The sequence below is a fragment of the Natator depressus genome, chromosome 12, assembly GCF_965152275.1.
Source record: "Natator depressus isolate rNatDep1 chromosome 12, rNatDep2.hap1, whole genome shotgun sequence".
In the NCBI taxonomy this organism is placed as follows: Eukaryota; Metazoa; Chordata; order Testudines; family Cheloniidae; genus Natator; species Natator depressus.
The window spans coordinates 4,119,362-4,143,922 of NC_134245.1; the positions used below are offsets into that span (position 1 = coordinate 4,119,362).

The 24,561-nt window shown below is 61.8% G+C and overlaps 1 protein-coding gene across 3 annotated transcripts in view; it reads left to right on the top strand.

Annotated features, from left to right (window-relative positions):
• The window catches only part of FCSK (fucose kinase), a 43,944-nt gene that overhangs the window by 18,532 nt on the left and 851 nt on the right, over positions 1–24,561 (top strand). For all 3 annotated transcript variants that reach the window (XM_074968364.1, XM_074968363.1, XM_074968365.1), the window contains 19 exons: positions 477–602; positions 1,077–1,149; positions 2,774–2,871; positions 4,622–4,702; positions 7,201–7,320; positions 8,339–8,510; positions 9,542–9,669; positions 10,204–10,305; positions 11,364–11,534; positions 11,967–12,037; positions 13,321–13,685; positions 15,508–15,718; positions 16,327–16,493; positions 17,197–17,424; positions 18,627–18,770; positions 19,476–19,595; positions 21,123–21,310; positions 23,064–23,163; positions 24,186–24,409. In XM_074968364.1, coding sequence (XP_074824465.1) covers positions 477–602; positions 1,077–1,149; positions 2,774–2,871; positions 4,622–4,702; positions 7,201–7,320; positions 8,339–8,510; positions 9,542–9,669; positions 10,204–10,305; positions 11,364–11,534; positions 11,967–12,037; positions 13,321–13,685; positions 15,508–15,718; positions 16,327–16,493; positions 17,197–17,424; positions 18,627–18,770; positions 19,476–19,595; positions 21,123–21,310; positions 23,064–23,163; positions 24,186–24,409 — 2,889 coding nt within the window. The remainder of the gene's footprint in view (positions 1–476; positions 603–1,076; positions 1,150–2,773; positions 2,872–4,621; positions 4,703–7,200; positions 7,321–8,338; positions 8,511–9,541; positions 9,670–10,203; positions 10,306–11,363; positions 11,535–11,966; positions 12,038–13,320; positions 13,686–15,507; positions 15,719–16,326; positions 16,494–17,196; positions 17,425–18,626; positions 18,771–19,475; positions 19,596–21,122; positions 21,311–23,063; positions 23,164–24,185; positions 24,410–24,561) is intronic.

The window sequence follows — 24,561 nt, forward strand, 5'->3', positions numbered from 1 at the left end:
ACCCAGGTTTATTCCACTCCCACATATTCCAGGGCCCCAGCCCTGGGTCTCCCCTGCCCTCTCAGTGCAGCAGGGCAATAATCCCCTCCTAGGGCTGGAGTCTGCTGCCCTTTACATGGCACCTCTCAAAGCCACCAAGCGTTTCAATGCGTCTCCGATCCCCAGCCCTGGACTGTCCTATCTGCAGCCTGGCTGCAGACGCAGCTGCCCATGCCTGTCTGACCAGCCCCTGCCCCAGCACTCAGCCCAAGAAGGAGCGCACCTGCTCATGGGGTTCCAGGCAAGGCACCCAGGGGGCATCTGATGGGGCGTGACATTGCTGGGAGTGAGCCAAAAGGCCCAGAGGCCACAGCTCCTGGGTCGGAGGGGGTCTTGGGGCCAATTCTTTTCTCCACAAGGCCTCTCGCAGGACGGAGCCTGTCACCCTCTCTGCCCGGTCTCCCACTGACCAGTGCTCCGGCTCTTTCTCCCATCAGGGCCGTGACTTTCCCTTCGATGACTGCAGCCGAGCCTTCACCTGCCTCCCCGTGGAGGACCCTAATGCCCCAGCCGAAGCGCTGACCTGCAACCTGGACAGCCTGCTGGGGACCATGACACAGCAGGTCAGTGCCAGGCAGGGGCAGGAGGAACCCCTGGCCAGGCTCCTTTAGGAGGGCGAGACTGGGCCCTATTCAGCCCATGACCATCTCATCCTGGTCCTAGCATGCACTGCTTTCTCTCCATCCTCATCCCCAGGGCCAGGTCATATAGCACATTGGGGCCTGGGTCTCCCCATCTCTATGGCAGAGGGGGCAACCACAATTTATTCCCACAAGCCTACGGAGGGACCCCTAGACCCCTTGCCCGGGGGCAATGATGAGATCCAGCCAGGTAAAGTGTGGGCGCCCCCTGCTGTTGAGGTTAGGAAGGCCAGACAGTAAATGGCTGCCTACCTCCCTTCCGCCCGGCCTGCGGCGTTCTGGGGTGGGGAGGGCACGTATTCCAGGCCCTGTGCTGATCTCCTGGCGCTGAGATGTGCAGCCCAGGCTCAGGTCCCAGTGGACCATCCTCACCTCCTTTTGTGTGTCCCTCTGTAGCTGTGCAGAGGCTCCCCGCCGGGAGTGTGGGTCTGCAGCACTGACATGCTCCTCACCGTTCCCTTGACAGCAGGTACGTGCTCGCCCTGCGCCGGGGAGGGGATCCGAATCAGAGCGGAGCACAGCTGGGGAAATCCAGCCCGATAGCCAAACCGAACCTGGCCAGGGTGTAAGGGAGGGCTCCATGGGGCTCTAAGGTCCGGTAAATCCTGCTTCTGGCACCCCACAGGGACCCTGGCGGTGGAACCAGTGTTGTTCTCCTGAGCCAGGGGAGGCTTTGGGGGCAGTGTACAGGAGGGTCAGAAAATTCAGTGCCCCATGAGTCCTTTACTTCTCCCTGTTGGGGCCTCAGCAGTCCCTGGAGGGCTTGCGTTGGGTGGCAGTAACCGCTGCAGAGCCACTCGGAGGCCTGAGAGAAGAGGCCTGGCCGACAGCTGTCCTGGCCTCTTTGCGCTGCCCCGCAGAGCACAGGGCAGAACCCCTAGGGAGGCTGTGTCTGATGGGTGCAGCAAACGGCACCTGGGCACCTCTGCCCTGCGGGCCTGCAGCTAACGGCAGGAGGCAGTTCGGAGCCCTTGTTCCAATGAGCTCTGGGCGTGCCCTGGTGCCACTCAGCCCCTGGCTGTGGTAGGACCCAGTGCTCTGATCCTCGCAGCCAGGGCTCTCCACCTTGCAGGGACAGGTGCTGTCGGCCCGGGGACTGGCTGGAGTGACGGCCTATGTCTGCACACCACAGAGGGCCAGCCTGTCTCCCAGGTGGTCCCCAGGTGAGCGCTGAGCACCTCGTGGGTGCATCAGGGCAACCTGATGCGATGGGACCATTGCAGGCAAAGCAGGGTTGTGACCCTGCACCTGCTCCTGCTAGGGCCCAGTGCTCCAGTCCTCCCACACCTCTGTCCCAGCGGGCCTGAGCCATGGGGCTTCCCACCCACTGACCCATGGCAGGGGCTGTTGGTGGGCGGCTGGCGCTGGGAGGGTTGAAACAAGTGCCCCTGCAGCCTGTGTTGTGGGGTCTGGACTGCAGTCAGCTCCCCACTGCCGGCAAAGTGTCTCTGGGGCGGGAACTGGAGTCCCCCATCCATGGCTGCAGCGGCCTGGGGCAGGGGTATTGGTGTTAACAAAGGGGATCCCCCATATGGGGAAGGGCAAATGACTCCGCCCCCTGGGAGAATCAGGGCCAGGCCGGGGCATGCAGGGTGGCAGCTCCCATGCACCCAGGCTGGGGCTCTCAGCTCAGTATGGTCTGCGTCCCCAGTGCACCCCTAGGTTGGGCTTGTCCTGCATCCCCTTCTCATCCAGCAAGCCTGGCTGCAAAGTGCCCAGGCTCAGGCCTGCCACTGCTGGGCGCCCAGACGCCCATGCAAGCCAGGGAGTGCTAGAAGTGCTCAGTGCCTCCAGGGTTGGCCAGCAAGCCCTGGAGAGGGGTTGGCGTTTCTGAGCACCGGTCTGGGAGCTGGGTGCCCGGCGGCCCCGCTGCACATGCCTGGGGTGCAGTCGGGGCACATGCATTGGGGAGCATCTATAGCGCCCAGAGCTCAACAAATGGCGCTCGACCCCTCCAGCTAACATGGGAGCCTTGCTTCAGTGCCGCTCCCTTAGCGACAAGCCCCCAGTCCAGCCATGCCCATCCTGCCAGCCCCGCCTTGGGTGTGAGGTGCCCGGGCAAGGCGGCATTGGTGTCTGCTCCTCTCTCTCAGAGATCGACTGGGAAGGGTTCCAAGGTGCCAAAGTGATCTCCGTGCCGGGGAGCGTCTCGTATGCCAGAAACCACGGCATCTACCTTGCTGACCAGCAGGTACGCTGAGCCCAACACGTAAAGGGGCGCTGAGCCCCAGACAATGCGCTGGCTGTGCTCCCGCTTGCCCCTCTTAAAGGGGCGCTGTGCCCGGGGCAGTGCTGACCCTTCTCTTAAAGGGGCACCGAGCCTGGGGCAGCAGACTAGCCAAGTTCTGTTTGTCAGCGTTCACCTGGTGATATCTTGCTCTGTGATCCCTCCTGCGCAGCGCCAGGAGCGGCTGGGTTGAGGGGCCCAGGACAGGGGGCCAGCCTGTCTGTTCCCAGGCCACAAGCAGTGGGGAGGGAGCTGTGATCTGCCTTCCCCTTTGCCCGTGCTGCCATGGGGGAGACTAGGCTGTCGGACAGCATGTGGCCTGCTGGAGCCACCACCGAGGGGTGGCACAGACTGGGGGGCAGTGCCACTGAAACGTTCTGCCCTGAGCTGCAGGAGGGCCCCTTGAGAAGCCCCTCAGGCTCCGTGGCCCGCTGAATTCCTGGCTCTGCTCTGTGGCTACCCCCCAGCTCAGTTAGTGCCAGCAGGGACAGAAGATGAGCTGGTGGTGTCAGGACCCTGCATCTAATGCCTTTCCCCTGAGGGCTGTCCTCCAGCATACCCCCTCTGGGCCCTGTCTCTTGGGCCATGGGGTCCGCACTCAGGGTGTGAGGCAGGAGGAGGGCTGGCCTGCCCCAGGGTTTTCCCATGGGGTTATCAGCTAATGTGGGTACCCCCTCCCCGACTCTGAGCCTTTCTGAATGGGGCTCTAAAGCAGCCGGGGGAGGTGGTGTGCCCATGGCTTGGTCCCTTGCTCTGCCCTTCAGCCAGGCACAGATTGCTCCCCCTGCTGCTTGCTAGCAGCCTGTGAGCTGAGCCAGCCACTGCCTGGCCCCCTCCAGCTCTGCCAGCTCCACAGCGGCTTCCCATGCAGCCCTTGGGGAACAGCATCCTGAGCCTGCTTCTCTGCGGCTCCCCGAGGGCGCCCAGCCCAGGATCGCATTCGGGCGCAGGCTTCTTGCCCACGCTCAGCAGTGAGTTCAGGACGTGCCTCGAAGCCTCGGCGGGCCTTGCCGGAGGGGGTGTGACACTGAGCCAGAGGGGAAGGCTCCATTCTCCATTGCTGATTCGATTCCCTAGGCCAGCCGGGTCCCCTGGCTCCTGCACATGGCATGCGGGATCTGCTGAGAGGTTTGAGCAGGAGCCCTGGAGCTCTGGGATAGGCTGTGGGGAGCAGCACTCATGGGCACAGAGCAGGCCCGCGGGCAGAGCGAATGGGCTTCCAGGCATTCCCAGGCTCATGGGTACTGCAGGGAGATGGCAGGGCCAGCCAGATCTCCACTTTGAAGCCTCAGTGCCACATCTGGGGTGGCACGATCCCCAGGCTGGCATGTGTGATGAGTTACCAGGATGCAGGATGGCAGCAGCACTCCAAGAAGGTAGGGACACGGACCTCCGAGTGAGCCAGCTACCCCACAGGGAACTGAAGCAGCTGGGTCCTGCCCACGGGGTGCTTTGGGGACTGGCCCGCCCCTCCCCCTTAACAATCCTACTGTGTGTGGAGCCCATCTCTGACACACGGTACCCTGCCCCAGAGCTCGGGCTGCCCCCAGTATCGGGAGAGGTTGGGAGACAGATGGCCAAGCCTCTAGACTGGTGGCCCCCAAGGAGGCAGGATCCATTAGCCAGCCCTGGCCATTCCCTGTCTGCTTTGCTGAATTGCACAAGGCACCTGGGAGCTGCTGCCCAGAGCTAACGGGGCCCTTTCCTCTTGCAGGGGTTTGTGCGTGACATCATCTACCAAGGCCCGGAGGCCCGGATCCAGGAGTGCTCTGGGCCAGACGGGAAAGTGCCGCTGGTACGTCCCCTCCTTGGTTCATGAGGAGCTCGCACCAGGGCTGCAGACGGGGAGGAAGGGGTGTAGCTGGGGTGGGGGGTGCTGCATGAAGCAGGATGTATTTGGGCTAACAAGCACAGCCAGATCCTGTTTGCCGTAGATGCTGCTGGGGGTAATTACTGGACTCGTGCCTAGAGGCCTCAACCAAGATCAGTACAAACACCCAGCGAGAGACAGTCCCTGCCCCGAAGCCCTTCCCACCTAACAAGACAAGGCAGATGTGGGGCAAACAGGCCCAGAGAGGGGCGGGGACGTGCCCAGGAGGTCAGTGGCAGAGCCAGGACTAGAACCCAGAGCAGGGCTTGATTCACTGTTTCGTTGCTGGCCCCCGCAGACAATGGCTGGTGAGAAGGAAGGAGAACAGCATCTAGCTCCTTTCACCGGTAGCCCTCCCAGCGCAGGGCTATACCATTGCCCCCCTTTTACAGATGGGGAAACTGCGGCACAAGGCGGAGTGAAATGATTTGCCCCACAGCTAGTAGCAGCTCTGGGACTAGAACCCAGGTCTTCCAGTCCAGTGCTCCATCCACTGGGCCTGACTGTCCTCCCAGCTAGGGTACCTGGGCGACTCCTAGTTCCCGGGGATCCGATGCGATGGAGGGCTAGTGGGAAAGGCCTGCAATAGGACGCCAGGGGCAGCTCCTGTATACTAATGTGTTGGGACACTGAGTGCCAAGGCCAGTCAGAGGAGGAGGCTCTGAGCTAGGACTCCTGGGTTCTACTCCAGCCTCTGCCACTGACTTGCTGGGTGACCCTGGCTGAGTCACTCTGTTCCGTGCACAGCCTCCTGGGGTGGACAGGAGAGGTTAACACGCTGACACCTGCATGTGTTCTGCTATCCATGCGAGTCACGGTGTGACGAGCCCCTGTGGAGAGAGATGCCGAGCGGGACACAGCTGCGGAGAGGGGCAGTGGCTTGCCCCTGGAGAGCTGGCACTTGGGCCTGTTGAGAAGTAACGGCCCAGCTGGAGCTGGAGGAACGGCTGGGGAGCTCTGCCGCTGGGTGTATCGGTGAAGCGGTTGGGTTCAGCGCTGCCCTGGTGGCTTTGTTAGGGTCAGACCAGCCGTGAATCTGGCCTGGCCTCGCAGACCTGGGCCTTAGCCGCACAGGTCAGATCCAGCTCTGACCTTCCCTAGAGTCTGCTTCGGTCCTGCCCAGAGGAAATGCAGGGCTGTCCCTGGGCGAGCTCCCTGCTAATCCTGCTTCTGCTGCGGGAGACAGGACAGAGAGCCAGATGTTACAGGCCAGGGTACCATGGGGTGCCTGCTGCCTGACCTGAATGAGCCAGGCCACCCCAGAGCAGGGTGACCAGACAGCAAGGGTGAAAAATCAGGACAGGGCATGGGGGTAATAGAGGCCTGCATAAGACAAAGCCCCGAATATCGGGACTGACCCTATAAAATCGGGACATCTGGTCACTCTACCCCAGGGGGACACAGCACCAGCCCTTTTAGAGACAGTCTGCAGCCAGACAGGGGAGCGACTGTGCTCTGGGCCTGGGGCAGGATCTACCCCACAGCCTCCTCCCAAGCTGAAGACACCATGGGCTTGTGCTGCCAAAACTGCCCCATGGGCCAAAGGGAAGTCGCCACCAGCAGGGCCAGATTAAGGCAGGCACGTTAAGGGCTGTAGCCCGGGGCCCTGGCTCAAGGGGGGCCCCCCAAAACTAAATCACAGGCAGTGATCTCCAGGGCACTCAGGCTGCCTGTCCTGGCCCCACGCCACTCCCAGAAGTGGCTGGCTGCTGGCATATCTCTGCGGCCACTCGCCGGGGGGGGGGGGGCAGCTCCACGCACTGCCCTCGCCCCCAGCACTGTCCCCGCAGCTCCCGTTGGCTTGCGGGTGCGGACAGCACACAGAGACATGCTGTCCCCCTCCCTGCAGGGGCGTGCAGAGATGTGCCAACAACCAGCCGCTTCCGGGAGTGGTGTGGGGCTATGGCAGGCAGGCAGCACTTACCACAGGCAGCTCCCGGCCGGAGCCTGCACCCCACACCCCCCCCGCACCCCAACCCCCTGCCCCAGGTCAGAACCCCCTCCTGCACCCAAACTCCCTCCCTGACCCTGCACCCCCTCCTGCACCCCAATCCGCTGCACCAGCCCAGAGCTCCCTCCTGCACACAAACTCCTTCCCAGACCCCGCACCCCCCCCTGCACCCCAACCCCCTGCCCCAGCCCCCTCCTGCACCAAACTCCCTCCCAGGAAAAAGACTTGTATACAGGGGCCCCACAAGGCCTAATAGCCCCGGGCCCACAGGAGCGTTAGTCTGGCCCCGGCCACCAGCCACCGCCGGCAGAAGGGTTTAGCGTCGGGAGCTCTGGGGGTGACGTAATCACACACCAGTGGGCAGGCCTGAGTCTGCCTAGTAGAGGCAGCAGTGAGCCGCAGGGACACTCTACGTGGCCCCCCAGGCGTGAATTGCGGTGACACCCCCACCCAGCCGGCTCTGTGATTTCAGGTGTGCGGGGTCGTCTTCTTCTCCTCGGAGACCGCAGAGCAGCTGCTGGCCACGCACGTCATCCCCCCTCTGGATGCCTGCACCTACCTGGGCCTGGATTCGGGGGCCCAGCCCATTCAGGTGATGCTCTCAGCCATTTGCCAGCTGAAGGGATCCCCTCGTTGTGCCATCTGGTGCCAGCCACAAGGAGGGCCACCGTCACCTCTCCATAGCTGTCTAAAGCAGCGCCAGGGCCATCAGCCCTTCCTTCCCCCCAGCAGATGGGTCTGTTGGCACAGGGGCAGTGGGAGGCCCCGGAATCACCACCACAAGGGGTTAAATCATCCCACGCTGGCGTCGGGTGACCAGCAGGAGGCACTCTGTGCGTGTGCAGGATCATGGCTGATCTTACCTCCCCCAACTCCCTGTGGTGCAGACCTCTCTGCACCCCACCCCCAGCCGAGCAGCAGGGTGTCCCCCGGACAGTCTGCCCTGCAGGGAGCCGGTTCTCCGGGAGTGCTGCAGAGGCAACACACAGCTCTGGGGTCCCTTTTATCCCTGCACCCCAGAGCTCCAGAGAACCCCACCGTCCTGTGCTCCAGACCCCTGCAGCAGTACGAGCTCCCCCTGCCACCTTCTCCCCACAAGGCTGCCCCATAGGACTGTCCTGAGGAAAGTGTGACAGCCCCCTACCCTTGCCCTCCATCCTGCCATGCCTGGGGCTGAGGACAGAAGTCATCCTACTCGCCCTGCAGCCCTCTTTGCCCAGGGAGGGGCAGGGCAGAGCAGAGAGATGCCTGCTGTCTGTGCCAGCCATCTTACTCCAGTCAGCTCCCGAACCAGCTGGTGCCAGCTTCTCTTGCCATTCCAAAGGCCAGGTGCTGCTCTGTCCCAAACCCTGCTCATTGGCACAGGCTCAGGGTCTGTCACCCCTTTTCTTTTGTCCTCCCTTGGAATCCCCCACCCCAGGAGACCTGCCCGTCCCTGGCACCCCTCCTCCCAGTGCTGTCATCGCTGGATCCAGTGTGAAGCCCACCCAGTGTAGACACACAGCAGTCACAGTCTCCAGCCCCCTGTGTGTCAGGGCTGGAGGGCACAGCTCGGCAGGGCTGGGGGGGTTGCTCGTACTGAGCGTTTCCCATTCTCTGCCTCCCCCCAGCTGTCCCTGTTCTTCGACATCGTGCTCTGCATGGCTGGCGGGGTGACCGAGGAGGACTTTGTGACCGGCAGGACCCGGGAGGTGGGCAGCGGCCATGCCAAGGGAGCAATGGCCCTGAGGAGCGCCCGCTCCGTGCTGTGGAAGGCCCTCCATGCCATCCCTCTCAGCATGGGTGAGTGCGACCGCCCCGAGCGCTGTCCCAGCTCCTCATGCCAGCCCACTCTGGCTAGAGCTCTCTGGGGCCTTGGTAGCCACCCAGTGTCCCAGCAGATGTTCCTTGGCTGGTATGTTGCCAAGGAATTGGGGAAGATCTCTAAAGACACCGGCGGCCTGTTTCCTCCCCAGCCATTCCTCTGAGGATTGTTGTAAGCAAGGCAGGTTTAGTCCTGGTCGGTGTGTGGAGAGGAGGCCTCAAACGAGCCATCACAGTGGAGCTGGCAACTGTGCTTATTAGAAACAGGACATGGCTGGTCCAAAAAACTCTACTGTTGCTGGGGAGATGCAGGCCGTCAAGGGGATCTTTGTTAGTATAGAGAGGATTGTTGGCACGTTTCCCTGTCAGTCCGGAGTCAATGCCCCGGCATCGTGATAGGGGGCGCTGGGCCACAGGGCAGTGGGGGTGGCGTTGTGCCCTGAGTGCATGCCCCGGCAGCATGTCACCTTTCTGTAAGTAAGAGCAGGGCCCTGGCCTGCCAGGGGTCATTAAAGGAGCTTCAGCAGGGTAAGCAAGAACTGGCTGCTTGGCTTGTATAACTTCAGAGCCTCGTCATCTAACCCACTGGGGTGCTTCCAAGAGCCCCAGCGGGGCTGGGGGCACATGGGGCTGTGCCCGTCCCTGCCGTGCCCCGGCTGGCTGCCGCGCAGAGGTGTTTGGTGAGCATCAGCCGCCAGTCACAGCCAGGTGCCAGGGCCGATCCCTTCGGTCTCCCGCTGGGCGAGGCCCTCCCTGCGCTCTGGCCTGGGTTCAGTGCAGCACCCACCACCCCACTCCTCCAGTAGACGCTGCACCCTGCTGAGTGGTGCCCGGATCATGGCGCCCAGAGGGGAGGTGATGGCCCCCTGCCGGACACAGAGTGCCCCTCCCCTCCCCAGCCAGATGGACCCCTGGCGCCTGCCAGGCCCCCTCCCTTGCAGCCTGGCTGCCACCCCAGAGAGCTGCTGGCACTGCATTAATGGTGTTGCCTCTCTCCTGTTTCCTGGCAGCGTGTATACCTGATGGTTGCTATGACTACATGACAATGGCCGCTAGCGACCACATCCACAACCTGACACTTTGCACCAGCTCCGTCAACACCCTTTCCTTCCGGAAAGTAGCGCATTCCCACGTAGCTGTAGGTACTTCCCTGCCCAGCCCCCCACTTGCCCCTCCCCCTGGCATCTCCTTTCCTGCCCCCGCTGCCCTGGGGCACCAGTGGCATCTGGGCCACGTCACCTGGCCCTGCTCTGAGACAGCAGAGCGGGAAGACTCCAGCACTGTCTACACTACTACCCCATCCCTGTGGGAGAGGCAGTGTAGCCTACTGGGTAAGACACTAGCCTGCAGGTCGGGAGACCTGGGCTGTGTTCCCAGCCTGGTCTTGGACCTGCTGGGTAACCTTGGACATGTCATTGTCCTTTGCTGGGCCTCAGTTTCCCCTCCCCCCCTTGTGCCTGTGTTGGCTGCTGTCAGCTGTTTGGCACAGGGCTGTATCTGCTTGGAGCCTAGGACAACGGGGCCTCTGGTGCTCCCCTAACCCTCCATCAGTGCCACCTCCATGCGGAACCTTCAGCGAGTGCTCAGTACCCCTCCCCAGCCCCCTTTCTGCCCTCTGCCCCGCCAGGCTCCTCTCCCCCCTCCTGACGGCTGGTTCCTTCTGTTCCCGCAGCAGCCCCATCTCCTGGAGGACGGCTGCACCGTCACCAACAGCCTGCTGGAAGGAGCCGTGCGGGTGGAGCCCGGAAGCGTTCTCCAGCACTGCCACCTGCAGGTACAGCTCCCTCCCCTGCCCCGCTCACTCGGCTGGCTCCCTGGGGGTCAGGCGCTTCCCAGGCATGGGGCTGGATCGCCCTATGGCTTTGGGCTCTCGCTCTAACCCAGTCTGGGACCTGGCTGCTGGGGCTCCCTCTCTCTGCATTTTCAGGCCCATGTAGCATATTCCCCCCAGGGACCTGGGCAGGAGTGTGTCCCACTCCTTCCCCCCACCCCCACACTGGTTTTACCTGAATCTGTTTGGGGCCCCCAGCTCTTCCCCAGCCCCAGGGTCCGTCTGCACTGCAGTCGGAGGGGGGCTGCAGCGCGTGGCGCAAACTAGCTCCAGTCACACTAGCAGCGTGGAGCGGACGAGCCCACCCGAGCACTGGGGACGTACTCGCGTGGCCAGTCCCTACTGCCTCGGCTTCAGCGCTAGTGTCGTGTGAATTCGCGGGCTCTGCCCTGGCGTGGGTACGTCTGCACCCCTCGGACGGCAGCCCAATCACTCCCAGCCAGCTCCATGCCCGGGCGTTTTCCACAGCAGGAATTTCCCCCTTATTTTCATTCTGTTCCTTCTATTTCTGCCCCTGCTGCCCCTCAGGACAACCCTGCCTGGCGTTCACACTCTTTGCGGACTGGTAGCCTGATCTCGCGCCCTACCCCTCATAGCCGTTTCTTCCCCCAGTCTCTTCAGCACACCCGTCCCAGCTCCAGCCCCTGCTCCTCTCCCAATTCGTGACCTTGTGGCCAGGAGCTCTAGGCAGTGAATGCAGGACTCCAGCAATATCCCCCATTGCTAGATTTTACCAGTGACCATCTCTGTTTCCCCCCTGCCCTCCCCGCCCCCAGCCTTGCCACTATTCAAAGCACGGCTGTATGGTACGTGAAATTTAAAGGCTTTCTGAGCCTTCAGGTCCCTCTGGGGGTCCCGGGTGCAGGAGGGCGCCCAGAGACAGCCATGATGGGCTGGTTGTGACTAGATTAGAGGGAGGGGCTTCCCAGAGCTCTGATGGGGGTGGGGATCTCCGGCACTGCCCCTCGTTTCTGGAGCGGCCCATTTTGTCGCCCTCACAGGGACCCTTGCAGATAGGCTCTGGCTGCCTCCTCACGGGGCTGGACGTCTCCTCCTCGCCTGCCCTGCAGCGCTGGCAGCTGTGCGATGTGGTCCTGCAGGGGCACACCATCCGGCTGCAGGACATGCTGCGCCAGGTGTTCACCCTGACTGGGCGCCACGACGACTGGCAGGTGCTGTCTGAGACCGGGCTGGGGGGTTGTCCGGGAGAACCAGTGGATAGAGCTCAGAGGATCGTGTGACCTCCCTAGTGAACAGTCACACCTCCGGGCTGCCCACCATGTGTGATTGCCCCAGTGCGGGGCTCTGGCTACCCACTGGACTGGGGGCCCTGATGGCGGTGCCTGGGGGGAGGAATGTTCCCCTATGGGGGTGTGGAGGGGACCATCTGCCAAGGAAACAGGATACAGGGAGCCACCCCTGCAGACCAAGTGCTCTGTGGAAGGAGCAGAGGCCAGGGACGCTGCCCTGCCTCCCTGAGAGCCAGTGAGGGGTTAACATAGGGCCTGCCGCCAGGAGAGGGCAGAGATCAACCCACAGTGGTGGTGCAAGTCCTGTCCCCTTCTAGCCCCAGTTCTCGCTGTCTCCTCTCTCCCGCTTCACAGAGCCCTGCCGGGGTGGCCAGCACCTACCTGAACGTGCCCTGGGCTGAGTTCTTCCACAGGACGGGGATACGGTACGTGCCAAAGGGGCTGGGCAGAGAAGGGTCCTGGATAGGACGCAAAATGAGCCGAGAGCGACCGCTTTCCTCCCCTGCATTGCGCCCTGGTCTCTGCTTGGCTGAGACCTGGGAAACTCACTCTGTTATGCTGCCTGGAAACGTCTCGGTGCAAATGGAAAGGGGCGGAGAGGAGCTGCCTGACGCACTGACCTCCAGAGTGCTGTGCCAACTCCTGGGGGGCCCAGTGGGATAGAGTGAGGCCTACATGAAGCCAGCACCCTAAAGCAACCTGTCCTGCAAGAGGCTGGGATGACATCGCTGGGAGCTTCCCCACATAACCAGCACATGTATCTACAGTGCCTCCTGCTGGGAGAGGCTGGCAGGGCAGGAGCCGTGAGCCCCTCACAGCTGGTCTCCTGAGTGCATTTCCCTCCAGCTGGCCGAGGAAGAGGCTACAGTGGCTCTGCTGGCTCCTGCTTTCAGTCTGGGTGGAGGAGGCTCCATCCCAGCTGTGCAGAGTGGGGGCAGGGCGGGGCAGCGGCTATCCTCCAAAACGTGCCGCCAGTCATCCTGAGCATGGGGCTGTCCAGCCGTTGAGAAGTCAGCAGGGATGCTGAGGAGATGGTATGATGGGATAACATGATTTTGGTAATTAATTGATCTTTAAATATTCATGGTAAATAGGCCCAATGGCCTGTGATGGGATGTTAGATGGGGTGGGATGTGAGTTACCCAGGAAAGAATTTTCTGTAGTATCTGGCTGGTGAATCTTGCCCATATGCTCAGGGTTCAGCTGATCGCCATATTTGGGGTGGGGAAGGAATTTTCCTCCAGGGCAGATTGGAAGAGGCCCTGGGGGTTTTTCGCCTTCCTCTGTAGCATGGGGCACGGGTCACTTGCTGGAGGATTCTCTGCTCCTTGAAGTCTTTAAACCACGATTTGAGGACTTCAATAGCTCAGACGTAGGTGAGGTTTTTTGCAGGAGTGGGTGGGTGAGATTCTGTGGCCTGCGTTGTGCAGGAGGTCGGACTAGACTATCATAACGGTCCCTTCTGACCTTAGTATCTATGAATCTATGAGAGCTGGCAGCGGGCAGGAGCGTCAGCCCCATGCTCCCCTCTCCCCGTGCCCTAGGGAGGTGAAGGCCCTCTCAGGATCTGCTTTCCCTGGGGCAGAAATGAGGCTCTCTTTGTACGTAGGGAGGTCAGAGGGGCAGGTGCCTGCTGCCCAGGCCTCCTGCCCCCATTGCATATGGCCACGTGGTGCCCGCTCTCTGAGGCTGCTTCTCACTCCGGCAGGGAGGGAGATATCTGGGGCGCCGACGTCCCCCAGAGGAGCCGCTGCCTGCTGAACGCCCGCCTCTTCCCCATTCTGCACACTGCTGAGCCCGTGGGGGTCCAGGACATCCTGTGGTTCCTGGGCTCCCAGGAGGGCGAGGGGCTGGGGCGGTGGCGAGCCTCGTGGCGCATGTCCTGGGAGCAGCTGTTGATGTGCCTAGACCAGGAGGCGGAGCTGGTGTCCCGCCGGGCGCTCTTCTTCCACCAGGCACAGGGCAAGCTACGCAGGGTGCTGCTGGAGCACAGGGACTGCAGCCTCCTGCCCCTGATCCGCAGCGCCGTCAACGAGGGCTACCAGGAGGCCGTGCTGAGCACTCTGGACCAGGGTGAGAGCAGGGCAGGGCGGCTGCCTGTGACCTTCGTGTCACCCACACATGCTGCTCTGGGGTGTCAGGATGCAGACTCCAGCACTGTGGTGATTTAGCCCCTGTGCAGGCCCACGAGTGCTGGTGGATTTGGGCACTGGTGGGGACCCTTGAACACGGCTGGCCACTCTCCCTTGCTAAGCAGACTGGGCAGTCCTTACAGCAGCCAGGGGACTATTCAGTGGGATGTCAGCCCAGAGGCCTGCCAGTTTCCATCTTTGTGGATCACATTGTGCCCTGCTGAGTTCCTCCTGCTGTCTTTGCAGTTGGTGACAGGCAGGGCTAGCTCTAGGATGTTTGCCGCCCCAAGCAAAACCATTTTTGGCCACCCCCGCTTTTTTTTTCCTGCCCCCGGCTCCGCCCCAACTCCACCCCTTCCCAACCCCGTCCCCAAATCCCCGTCCCCGCCTCCTCCCCCAGGCGTGCCGCAGTTCCCCCCAGCCATTGCTTCCTGTGGCTCCCCCCACCCCCCGAACCCCTTGCCCTAGCTCACCTCTGCTCTGCCTGCTCCCCTGAACACGCCGCCACTCCGCTTCTCCCCCCTCCCTCTCAGGCGAGGGAGAGGCAGCCCGTTCAGGGGAGCAGGCAGAGTGGAGGTGAGCGGGGGGGGCGCACACAGGAAGTAACGGGGGGGGTAGAGGAACCGCTCCCCGCCCCAGCTCGCCTCCGCTCCACCACCACCGCCTCCCTCGAGCGCACTGCCGCTCGGCTTCTCCTCCCTCCCTCCCAGGCTTGCCACGCGAAACAGCTGTTTCGCGTGCGGCAAGCCTGGGAGGGAGGGGGAAGAGGTGGAGGTGAGCTGGGGCAGCGGGGGCACATTTCTAGGGGCGGCATGGCCGGCGCCGGAATGCCGCCCCAAGAAATGTCGCCCCAAGCACCTGCTTGTTTTGCTGGTGCCTAGAGCCGGCCATGGCTAGAGGGCGTTCTTCATCCCCTGTGTGACGCTGGGTCCCAAAGTGCCGTACAAACCCAAACAGCTGTACGGACTGTACCACAGTCCCTTACCCCTTCCCCACCATGCACTCACCTCTGGAGAGGAACATGGCCACTTTGAACATCCCATAGGCATGTGGCTTACGGAGGCTGCCAGAGGGCAGAGTTTCCTCCCATTTTCACTGGCGAAGCCATGTGGAAGCCAAAGCCTGAGCGCGCTTTCTGTTGTGGGACACAGCGGGTTTCCAGCAACCCTGGCCTGTGGCCATGAGCGGGTGGAGCATGTTGGTTAACAACATGCAAATAAGTAGCGCCAAGCAACTCTCTTCTGCCTGAATTGCCAGGCCCTGCAGGCTTTGGAAAGTGGAGCTACCAGAGCCTAGGTTCAGTAGGCCACAACCCATTCTAGGTGTGCTGCAGGAAGGTGCCGGCTTGAGTGCCTGGGCGCATGAAGCCCTCTATCTCCAGAACAGGCGCTGCACTGGCATTGGCAGTGCCAGCTTCTGTCGGCTGCCCCTGCCCAGTGCCCCACCCTTGATTAGCATGAGGGAAGGACTTCACGCTCCATGGAGATAGTCAATGAGGGAGCTGATGATGATGGGTTATGGGATGTGGGTACTGGGCTGAGAACCAGCAAACTCATTCCACTCAGGGACCGCGGGGGCATGCTCTGGTTCTGGACAACTGTAGATAAGTGGCTGGAAGGGCTTAGGGGGCAGAGGAAGAAGGTAACCTGCGTGCTAGGTGAGAAGGGATGAAATCCTCCCATGGGCAGCGGCCCTCTAAGGCTCCAGCCTGCTGGGCTGTGGCTGGCTGCTGCTCTGATGGCTTCCCTTTCCTTCCTTCACAGTGGCATCTGTTGCCGCTGACCCTGGGGTGGCAGCCCGGGCTCTCGCCTGCATCGCCGATGTGCTGGGCTGCATGGCCAAAGGGGACGGGGGCTTGCGGAGCGGGCCGGCCGCCAACCAGGAGTGGGCCCCGGCCTTCCAGCAGCTGGAGAGAGGCAACATCGCTGAGGGAGTGAAGGAGCTCGCCAAAGAGAGGAGGGAATGGCTGGGCAGGTACAGGGCCCTTGGTGCCCGGGAGCCAGCAGGGGTGGCAAAGATGTTGTGATGAGGGCTGTGGTGCTGGGCTCGCCCTGCTGAACGGACAGAGGTTCCCATTGCGCCTCGTTTCCGGCCCTGTCTCATGGCCTTTCTGCAGCAAGCAGCGCGGTTTGCTGTGAGGTCCCAGGGCTGTCAGCTGACAGACTGGCCTGATCCCCACCTCTAGGTGGGGGACCGATGGCCCCTCCCCACCAGCAGCTTGGGCCCCTGGTCCTGCTGGAAACCCATAAACTCCCCAGCTGCTGCTGGGCATGACCCCGTGTCTCTGCAGGGGGCTTTGTGCTGGGCTGGCTGATGTTCCAGGCATCTCCCATCTCCGCAGCCCTGGACTGCGGCTGGGAGATTGGCTAAGGCCCCAGCCACACACCAGGTGCTCAGTAACCGTGACAACCTGTGCCAGAGGCCGACACGGGCATCACTGGCTTCCTGTGGCCAGTCGAGCGTGTTTCTGCTCAGCGTGGCCAGAGCCCCTAACTGTGCCACTGACATCCCAGGAGAAAGGCCGCTCCGATGGTGCCCTCTGCCAGCTGGTGAGCGGCACCCGTCTCCCCCTGTCGTCTCAGGCCGGCGCTGCTGGTGAGGGCTGCCCGGCACTACGAGGGGGCCGAGCAGATCCTGATCCGCCAGGCTGTGATGTCGGCGTGCCGGTTCATCAGCGTCGGGCGGGAGGAGCCCCCTCCCATCGGTCACTGGGTGCTGGTGGAGTGCCCTGCCCGGATAGACGTCTCTGGTGAGCACCTCTGGGCGGGAGCACCTTTCGCAGGCCCCAGTTCAAAGGGCTTTCTCTTCTGGCCCGGGCATCACTGGGGCTCGCCCTAGACTCTGTCCCAGCGCTGGGGTGGATGAGGCAGTGCAGGGCCGGGGCCATGGGGAGCCCTGGTGCGAAGGGAGCAGCTCCCAGGAGGTGGACAGCACTGGTTGTAACAAAGCGCATGCCGCTCCGACTGCCATTCCCTTGCAGCTGAGCTCCAGCAATGCACCCCCACAGCAAGCAGCAGCTGCCACGGGAATACTCGTTGAACGCCCGGGCTGTGCTCGGTGCTTCCAGGCCACACGCAGACCAGGCCGGCCCTGTCGGGAGAGGCCTTGGGGCAGTAGGTTTCCTGGGTTCATGCGCATCTGTTTAAGGCGTCTCCCGGGAGGTGTGGCTTGCGGATGCTGCCTTTAGGAGGGACTTGGAGGGGGAGATGTGACTTATTGGGCTCTGGAGGTCATGCCCTGTGTGGCAGGCAGCATGGGGAAAGCGGGTAGGGAGAAGGAATCTAAGAAGGGGTTTATAGCTTCCAAAGGAGCATTGTGATCATCTCGTACCACCTCCTGCAGGACACGGCCAGGGCGCTGCCCTGTCTTAGGCTGGCAGCCTGGAGAGGACAGGAGATGAGGGCTAGTCTGTGAGCGGCTGTCCTGCATGAGGGTCCCTCTGTGCCTTGCAGGGGGCTGGAGTGACACTCCTCCAATCACTTACGAGCACGGGGGAGCCGTGGTGGATGTTGCCATCCTGGTGGATGGGCGCAGACCAATCGGGGCCCAGGCCCGGCGCATCGCCGAGCCGGAGCTCCGGCTGGTCAGTGCTAGTGGCATGCTGGAGGGCGAGGTGGTGCTGGAGCTGGTGTGCCAGGACCTGGAGGACCTGCAGGATTACTGCCAGCCTCACGCGCCAGGTAAGACCCACCCCGCTGCTCAGGATCAGGGCTCACCAGCTGCTCCGCAGCCCAGGAGCTCCTGGACCAGCAGAGAGAGGAGCTGGGGGTCACTTGCAGTGCCCCATGGATGGCAGAGAGAGGGTCGCTGGTGCTTGTGTATTCTCCAGTGTCATTCTCGGATTGGCACCTGGGGGGCACCAAGTAGTGAGCTGTGCTGCATCCCTGTCACTGCACCCTCCCAGCTCCGAGACGGGCCATCCCCTCATCTGGCTCGCATGCCTGGCCCCATCCACTGCAGGTCTCAGAAGCAGTGTTTGTTCCCAGTCAGGCTGGCAGGAACGACATCCACCTGGTGCCAGTGGGGTTCTGTGGGCTGGGCGGGAGGTGAATCCATACAGCGTTAAAAGCAGGAGGTGGGGTGTCCCGGGGGATCAGTAATGGGCCAGAGAGCTGTCTGGGGAACCACTCCCCGAGCCCCGCCACTGAGCCCTCCCCAGCGGGTGGCCGTACTGCTGCCAGCAGAGGAGTTGGGGGGCTCATTCCTAGCAGACAACAGCCTGCCGCGCACAACCCACCGCCAGGGTGGCTGGCCAAGGGTGGCCCAGTGAGTTTGGTGCTGGTCAGGGACTGGGCTCAGTCCCTGCTCTGCTACAGGCTTCCTGTAGGACTGGGGCAAGTCGCCTAGCCTGTCTGGGCCTCGACTCCCCCTCTTTGCAATGGGATGCCAGCCCTGCCCCGCGTCCCAGGGTGGGGAGGTGATAAGAGAGACCCAGTCGGGAGACCTGCGTAGCACAGACAGCCCAGGTGCACAGGGGATGGAGACGCTCGTCCTGTTGCTGCTTGTTCCGGACAGTGAGGCCATTGGCACCTTTCTCCCACCAGCAGCCCCACCACGATGAGCCAGTCCCGGGGAAACCCTCAGCTCAGTGAGTTCCCCCTCCCCCTCCTCCAGGACCTGCTGTTCCGTGCTGCGGGGAGAGCAGGCCTCCGAGCCTGGACAGCTTGGGCTGCGGCTCTGCCCTCGCCCTGCTGGCCTGGGTGGGGGTCGCTATGAGCATCTGCCTGTCAGGAGCTTGTGCTAATGGCTGACCCAACAGCCGTGACCCGGCCGGAGCACCGTGTTAGTCTGCCAGCAGTGAAGGGGTTAAACCAGCAGGGGCTTGGTGGCCAGGGCATGGCTGCGCTCACCAGCCTTTCAGGGTTTTCTCTCTCCTTTCCAGGGGCCTTGCTGAAAGCGGCTTTCATCTGCACCCAGATTGTCACCCTCGCTTCCCAGAAGCCCTTGCAGGCCCAGCTGCTGGAGTGCTCTGGCGGAGGGTTTGAAGTGCACAGCTGGTCGAGCCTGCCACACGGATCTGGGCTGGGTATGTTTGTGGCCCCCTTTGCACAGGGCATGGTCTGGGCAGTGAGCGTAGGTAAACGTAGACCAGGAGAGCTCTGGGGCTTGGCTTCAGCTCCCGTAGGAGGCTTCAGAAAAGACATTCTCAGCCATAAGCAGCCAGGCCCGCCCTGGTCACATTCTAAGGCCTGGCTGGTCACTCCTAACAGAGTGAGAAACACTGAACAGCAGCATGGCTGGGGCTGGGGCTCCCCCAGCCTGGCCTGCTGGGATGCACTCCCTGGCTGGGCCCTCAGGCACTCCGAAGAAACTCGCTCTCCCACAGCACTGCAAGGTCTGCACTGAGAACAGGCTGGCTCCGGGCCTTGTGCTTAGGCACAGCACACAGGATGCACTGGGGGACGGGCCAGGGGCACAGGAGAGGCCATGGGCTCAGCCGCTGGGGAGGGATCCAAGCCTCTTTCTGTGGCTTCATTGCTTGTCTCTGCAGGCCAGTCCCCTCCGGCCGGGCAATGCAGAGCATGGGGACTGCAGGGGCCACCCAGCACAGAGAGCTGCTTATGTCCTTCTCTGCTGCTGTTCTGGGAGATGGGGACGTAACCTAGCGACGGGCCCCCCAGCCTCCCCCTGCCCTGCCCTGAGGCGCTGGGTCATTTCATGGGCCATGGCTGAGAAGTGGTCCCCATGCACCCTCTGCCTCACCTCCCTGCCCCGTCTTTGGCTCCTCCAGGCACCAGCAGCATCCTAGCCGGGGCGGTGATGGCGGCGCTGTACCGGGCAGCCGGGAAATCCACCAACGCAGAGTCCCTCATCCACGCCGTGCTGCACCTGGAGCAGGTGCTCACCACAGGTAACAGCACAGAGGCTGGAGGGAGCGGGGGGCCTGCCATGGCCTGGCCCGGCCCCCTGAACGGACCCACTGACCAGGTTGTGTGTGGGCAAGGGTGGCATGAGCCTGTGGCAGCTGGGATATGCGATGCCAGGCTGCCTCTGTGCTGCACACCTCTGGCCCCTGTCAGACACACTGCCTCTCTGCCATTCCCACTCCCCTGCCAGGGGGCCCATCCTCACCAGCTGGAGGTTTGAACTGTCCCATGGCCCCAGCTGATCGGGCCCATTATTCTGCCCTATTGGTTCAGGCTTTCTTTGCAACAGGCAGCGTTAACCCTTGTGGTCCATGCTGCCTGCCACTCTGCTAGCCCCCATGGGGCTGTTTGATCAGTTCCCTGTCCCCAACCAAGCAGCCCGCCTCCCTCTCCCACCCAGCCAGCCCCTCAGCACCACACTGCCAGGGCCTTCCCCAGTATCCTGCCTGTTGGACTCCTAGGGGACTTCAGCACCAGCACGTTCAAAATTCTGCACCCAATATTTTAAAATACTGAAAAGTTTATTTGTCAAAATAACACAATATAATCACTCCAGTTTCAATTATTCTGGTAATTTACTTCAAAATCCCTGTCAGCAAGTCTGTCGGTAACAATACAGACAACAACAAAAAAGATTCAGGAAATGGTTTTTGACGAATCGATTCCTCACTAGGCTTATTAATCCAGAACTTTGAGTAATAATTAATTTAAGCTGAAATACAGAAACATATTTCCTGCACTGTTCAAAAGCAGTGCAAGGGCTTGTGGGAGTCAGGGGTGAGAGGGGAGCCTGGGAGTGAACCTGGAGGGTTGCTGGGTGTGGGTGGGAGAAGTATGGAATGGATTTTTGGGGGAGGGATTGTTTGGGAGTTGGGGAGCTTCCCTCATGCAGACCCTGGCTGACCCGTAGCCTCTCCCATTCAGTCAGGCACATCTGCCCCTGTCCCCAAGTGTCCCTGCACCCCCATTCAGCCAGGCATATCTACACATCCCCCATGTAGCCCTGCACCCTCACTCAGCCAGGCATAGCTGTTCCTGTCCCCATGTGGCCCTGCACCCTCACTCCCATTCAGCCCTTGGCTCAGTGCTGCTACCTCAGTCTGTCCCCCTCACTAGCCCTTCTGAACTCGTGTGACCCCCCTGCAGCAGCCCCATGTGCCCCGCTCTGTCCAGTCCCCCATAGCCCACATCTCCTCATCTGGTCTGTGGACAGGGCACTGTGAAGAGGGCAGCCTCTGCCCCCTCCCCCTCCATGGCTGGCTGCTCCAACCCATGAGCCTGCTGCCCTCTCTTCTGGCACCACATCAGCCCCTGGTGGGCAAAAGGTGTAATTGCAACTTCCCTTCACCTCCCCGTCAGAATCAGTCTGCAGAAGAAAAAAAAATCTCGGGGGGGGGCATTAATTCTGCACTTGAACAACGATGCAAAATACCCCTTGGTTGCAGGGCTGGGACTGAAACCATTAGTATCCTCATGGTTTGCTGCTGTGTAACTGGCCCTGTTGCTGGCAGGAGGGGGATGGCAGGACCAGGTTGGTGGGCTTGTGCCAGGCATCAAGATCGGGAGGTCAAAGGCCCAACTGCCCCTGAAGGTGGAGGTGGAGCAGATCCCTGTGCTGGAGGGCTTTCCCCAGACCCTGAACAAGCACCTGCTCCTGATTTACACAGGGAAGACTCGGCTGGCCCGCAACATGCTCCAGGTAAAGCATGTGCCCCTCCATGTCTCAGGGGGCGCTCCCCATCCAGTCCCCAGCAGGGCCACAGCAGGCGTGGGCAGATATAGCAGCCCCCCCCAACACCAGTTCAGCCATCCCTCGCTCTAGCTCTCCCAGTGCTCTACAGAGCAGGGTCACTCCCCTCCGTGTTCCACAGCTGAGGGCTAGAGCTGGGAAAGGACCTGCCCTGGCCCTATGCGGCTGAGCTGAGCCTAGTACCATGCTCCCAGCCCCCTGGTTAGTTCATTAGCCCCAGCTTTATAGGGACGTTACTCTAGGACCCAGGTGCCCAGCCATGGACCCAGTCCCTGCTGCGCTACGCACTGTACGGACAAAGGACAGTCAGACGGCCCTATGCCGCACAGTTGTTGTGGCTCATTGCAGGGGATTGGTCATGTCCCTCCCTTGGCTCTGTCCCCGCTGCAGAAAGGCTCCCCACTGCAGTGAAAGTGAACGCTGGCTCCCAGGAGCAGCTGTCCAGTGCTCAGTCTGCAGCTCGTGTGGGAAGGTGGCTGGTCAGACATGCCCAGTACAAGGGGATAGAGCCAAGGGCTGGGCGGGGATACTTAGTCACACTGGCATTTTCTTTATTTGTAAGTCATAGAAATAACCTGGGCACTGCATTCCCATGCTTTGGAGACCAGCTCGCAGCGCCCGTGGGAGGGGGGTTTCCCCTAAACTGCTCCACATAGAGGTCAGGCTGCAAATCATTCTCACACAACACCACAGGATCCCGCTCAGCAATCGGGCTCCCCATGGGGCACAGAGCCCGCTGCCCCACACTCTCTGCTAGTGGGGTGCAGCCCCAGCAGCAGGGGAGCTGTAGGCAGGGGATGCAGGGGAACAGCAGAATCTGGGCCCAGTGCCTTAGCCCGTGTGCCAGCCTGCAGGACTCCTCCCGGCCGGGACATCCCATGTCCACAGGACAGCCAGGTGCAAATCATCAGGAAGAGCAGCCGGGCAGAGCGCAGGGCTGCCGGACGGCAGCTCTCAACTCGAGTAGGCAGAGCGCTGCCCGACAATTGGTTACAGTGCTTGGAACGCACCTGCTGGAAGCAGAGCTCAGGGGTCACCCAGCAGGCCTAAAGTAACCAGGCGCCCTGCCCCCCCTGCTTGAGTCACGGCAGGGGGGCTCCATGCAGTGTAGTGGAGACGGGGCTTAACCTGAGCTCCTGTCTGGGCTGGGGGGAGGTGGTGGGGAATTAAAAGCTCTCAGAGGAGCATGGGGTTGGCCCAGTGTCCCCGGCCAAAACTGCTCTTCCCTCCGCAGTAGGGGGTGAGGCTAGCTGCCACCCTAGCCCTGGCTGCTTGCTCTAGGCTGAAGGAATCTGTGTCCGCAGAGAACATCTGAGCCTGGGGCCCCGCAGAGCCCACTGGGGCACCTCTGCCCATTTTCTGTAGTTACACCTGCTGCTCCCCCATTCATTCCTGAGCTGGTTCAGGTGCTGGTGACCGGTCACAGCTGGATCCAGGGCCAATAGCCCAGCCTCAGGGGTTAAGTCCCAGCTCTACTTTCTGCCTTCCAGCTCGGAGGAGCCACCCTCTTGCCATCACACAACCCCCCGCCCCCCACTTAGAATCCCTGGACCAGCAAAGCTGCCGGGAGTTGCACTTACGCTCCTGCTTTCCTTCTGCACCCCCGAATGCCGGGGCGGGGGTGTCAGTAGCAGGCCAGGGCCCCTCGGGTTGGGAAGCACTGGTGAAGGTGATGCAGTTCATGGCTTGCCTCCCCTTGCAGGACGTCCTCAGGAACTGGTATGCCAGGCTGCCAGCTATCGTGCAGAACGCCGACGCCCTAGTGAGCAACGCAGAGCAGTGCGCCCAGGCCTTCCGGCAAGGTAAAGCTGCTGCACGCTCATCTCTGGGGCCCAGGAGGCCTTTCCTGCACTGCCTGCAGAGGGGGTGCCACTGCTCTTGTGGGCAAGGGCTTACATGCCAGGCTGTTCCAGCAGCAGTGCTGCGGCTAGCAGACAGGAAAGGCACCACAGCTCCTGGGCTGTATAGATCCCTCCGCTGGCCCAGGCCTAGCCGTGATGGGACTTGTTCTAGCCCCTGACAGCTGCTGCTCTGTCAGAGCAAGGTGCAGGCCCCTGGGAGCCCAGCTCCAGCTCAAGCACGGTGGCTAGTCTGCATTGCCTGCTGGGACTTGCAGCCTGCAGGGACAAACCGGCACATCCCATTTCATGCCAATTCTGTGGAAGTCTCCTGCCAAGGTAGCCCTGCTCTGATGCCTTTAGCGCAGTTCCCACTTGTGCTTAGGAAACCAAACAACAGCTCTATCGAGGTGGGATGGGAGCCGCAATGCTGGCTAGGATGTGATCAGGGTGCCACATGGCCATGCCTTCATAGGGAGCCCAGAACCCCACAGGTGCACCCAAGAGCTGGCTGCCGGGGCATTATGCTTATGGCCTGGTTAAACTACTGTTTTGGTCAGTCGTTTCCAGCTGGTGCATGTCGACGCAGCCCCAACACCTCATCAGCTGAGCAAATTGCTTTCCCAATCTGTTCCCCTGCCCCCCTTTGTAGTAGACTGTGCAGGCCAGTGTCTCCACCCCCATCACCCGAAAGGCTGCATAAAGGCGAGCCCTGCTCTTGCAGGGGTGCAACTGCAGCTGGGTTGGAACATTTGAAAAAATAACAGAAAAGCTGGCAGCTTGTTACTGGGGAGTCAGAGGCAGGAGCTTGTGAAACCCCCACAAATCTCATGTTGAGGTATCAGGCCAGCCAAGCGTATCATTTAGTTCTGATCGCACTCGCAGGGCAGACCCTGCCCACATCCCCTGCGAGACCAGGCGTGGGGGAACAGCTGTAGCTCTCCTGGGTATAGACCAATTCTTGGCATTGTCTTTGTCTGCTCTAGGTAACCTCCCTCTCCTTGGGGAGTGCCTGACCCGGTACTGGCAGCAGAAGAAGTGCATGGCCCCGGGCTGTGAGCCTCTGGCTGTCAGACGCATGATGGATGCTCTCCAGCCGTATGTCTATGGGCAGAGCTTGGCTGGAGCTGGAGGCGGCGGGTTCCTCTACATCTTAACCAAAGAGCCCAGCCAGAAAGACGTTATACAGCAAATTCTAGCAAAAACAGAGGTGAGCCATGCACGTTCACCCCCATCCATCTCAGGAGCGATCAGAGCAGCAGATGGTTCCGCAGCGCCTTGCATGTCCCATGCACTGCGAGAGGGGTGCAGACTACAGCAGCCTATGCCATGTGGCATGTCGGCCAGGCAGTGGGGAAGGGG